At 56.7% G+C, this 2,714-nt stretch overlaps 1 protein-coding gene across 1 annotated transcript; it reads right to left on the reverse strand.

The window, feature by feature from the left end:
• Positions 1-339: 339 nt before the first annotated feature.
• TTYH2 (tweety family member 2) lies at positions 340-2,706 on the reverse strand (the record flags this gene model as incomplete). Its single annotated transcript, XM_009069326.1, has 3 exons — positions 340-420; positions 2,363-2,441; positions 2,519-2,706. Coding segments are annotated over 3 exons (348 nt in total), but the record flags the coding sequence as incomplete, so codon positions are not given.
• Between the last annotated feature and the right edge of the window lie 8 nt (positions 2,707-2,714).

Raw genomic sequence — 2,714 nt, forward strand, 5'->3', positions numbered from 1 at the left:
GCCCTATGGGCATCGGGAAGGGTTGGGATCACTAGTGGTTGGTGCTGCATTGCTACAGGAGCCAAGGAGCTGCTGCCTGGACCCCATGCCCAGCCCCCTCCATGCTGAGAGGGTGCTGGGGGCAGTGTACTCCTGGGATTTACACTCCAGAAGGCTCCAACTGGAGAATAACACTGGAGCAGCATCTCCAGGACATGCCATAAGGCAGGAAGACTTGAGGAGCTGCCAAAGGGAGATTAAGGGGTGTCCTGGGGGGGGTCTCTGGGCTTGTCCTCCAGCCCCTGCAGCGTGTCCTACCGCGTGTGTTTCTCCTTCCAGGTGCCTTTGTTCCCGTGGGTGCTACGCGGGGAACTCTGCGCCGCGGTGCCGCGCGGGCTCAGCGCCGACAGACAGGTACGTGGCTCTCATGCTTGGGGAGTACTGCAGGGGAGCACAAGGGGGTCAGGGCACCCCCAGGGCACCCCCTGCCTCCAGCACAGCCCCTGTGCTGCCACACCAATGGGGAGATGGGATGGAGGGGGAGTATTGGTTCCCAGGGGGATGGATCCCTCATTAATCTGCAAGGTGGGGATGGGTGGAGGGTTAGATCCTGCTCATAGCTTCTCTGAAGGTTGGGGGAGATGAGATCCCCAAGCTAAAATCCTTTAACTCTGCTGTGCCCATTCTCAGGATGTCAACCAGGTTCATTCATCACCTTCCTAGCTCCAGCCTGGCATCAAATTGCATCCTATGGGTGTGAATCCCTAGTTAATCTGCTAGGTGGGGATGGGTGGAGGGTTAGATTCTGCTCATAGCCTCTCTGGGGGCTGGAGGATAAAAGACACCCCAGCTAAAACCCTTTAGCTCTGCTATGCCCATTCCCAGGATGTCCACCACCTTCCCAGCTCCAGCCTGGCAGCAAATTGCTTCCCGGGATGAACTCCTAGTTAATCTGCTAGGAGGACATGGATGGAGGGTTAGATTCTGCTCATAGCCTCCCTGAGGGTTGGAGGTGACAAAATCACCCAGCTAAAACCCTTTAGCTCTGCTATGCCCATTCCCAGGATGTCCACCACCTTCCCAGCTCCAGCCTGGCAGCAAATTGCTTCCCATGGGGATGAATCCCTAACTAACCTGCCAGGTGGGTCTGGGTAGAGGGTTAGACTCTGCTCATAGCCTCTCTGAGAACTAGGGGGGACAAAACCCCCCAGACAGGACCCTTCAATCCCCTCTAGCTCTGCTGTGTCCATTCTCAGGATGTCAACCAAGTCCATCCATCACCTTCCCAGCTCCAGTCTTGCAGCAAATTCATCCCAAATCATTGCACATGGATATGTCTATGAGGTAATAGTGAGCCCAGGGCTGAGCTCCAAACCTTCACACCCTCCAGCCCCCCATTTCTCCAGGGATTCACAGCAGGGAGGATCACTCAGTCAGGCATTAAGGAAGATTATTCTGAGTTTGTTATTCTGGACTCGGAAAGTCCTTCCTCAGGGACCTGAATCCTGGGTAAATTAGACCATTCAGGGCTGGGAGAAGTGCTCAAATTAATCCCCCCCACTCGTGTGTCCCCCCCAGGGAAGAGGCTGTTGCCAGCTGCCAGGTCTGTGTGAAGGGATTACACAGCCTCCATGCTTTCACCTACTGGAAAATCATCCCTGGAAGAAGGGGGCACAGTATTCCTGCCATGGCAGCATTCCCTGTCCTGGTGACTGGGGGGGCTTCACTGCTTTGGGGATGGAGATGGGGATCAGCATCCCAACATGTGGTTGCTGCAAACCTTCCTGGGGACAAAATATGTCCCTGTCCCCCCTCCCTGAGCTCTCCACACTCTTCCCAAAAACCAACCAGGGAAAGGGGATGGAGGGAGGCACTGAGGAGGAGGAAGAGGTGGGGGGACCTGGCAGCTGCCCCGGGATAAGGAGGGAGAGGGAAGCAGCTGAACTTACTCTTGATGGGCAACTTAGCTCCAAAATAATGGATGCAAAAAATTAAAAGAAATCATAAAAACAAAACAAAACAAAAAGACAAGGAATAAAAAATAAAGCAGCAATACCAGACAGGGTGGGATTGAAATGAGCAGGGAAATGGGAACGTGCAGGGAGACTGTGAGGAGTGTCCTCTGAAAGTCAGGATGGAAACAATGTAGAGAGGGAAGGGAAGGCTATTTCGGTCCCCCCTCTCACAGCCCCCAGCTGGGAACTGGGTTAGACATGGCCAGGAAAGAGCCATGTCCTCTGCAAGGGCAGAGGCTCACCTTTCCCTGTCCCCATCCCACCCCACACCCCTCGAGGGTGCAGCTCTGGGTGACACAGAGTCTCACACTTCCCAGTCCTCCCCCCTGACCTCACAGGGAGGACTTGGCCTCATCTGCCCAGCGTACCGTGGGGGGAGGAGATCCTCTGCCGATCAGGGGCACATTCTCATAGCGAGGGTTCCCTCCAAACAGCACAGCCTGGTTCCTGCAGGGGCCAGAGCCATCCCCCTGTGCCAGCAGCACAGCTCCCGCCGTGCCGGGGGCACACGGGGTGGGACTCACATGTACTCGGAGACAGGGGCGTTGGACACGGTCTGGGCAGGGGGGTGCAGGCTGCTCTGGCTGCCCAGGCTGCTGCTGTAGCTGCAGAAGCTGCGCAGCTGCCCCCGGGGTGGGTGGTGGGTGGCGATGCGCCGTGCCTGGGGGTTGAACGGGTCCTCCTCATCCATGTCGTCGTAATCACGGTCCCTGCCGTGGG

This window comes from Acanthisitta chloris, unplaced genomic scaffold (genome assembly GCF_000695815.1).
Source record: "Acanthisitta chloris isolate BGI_N310 unplaced genomic scaffold, ASM69581v1 scaffold29422, whole genome shotgun sequence".
Lineage (NCBI taxonomy): Eukaryota > Metazoa > Chordata > Aves > Passeriformes > Acanthisittidae > Acanthisitta > Acanthisitta chloris.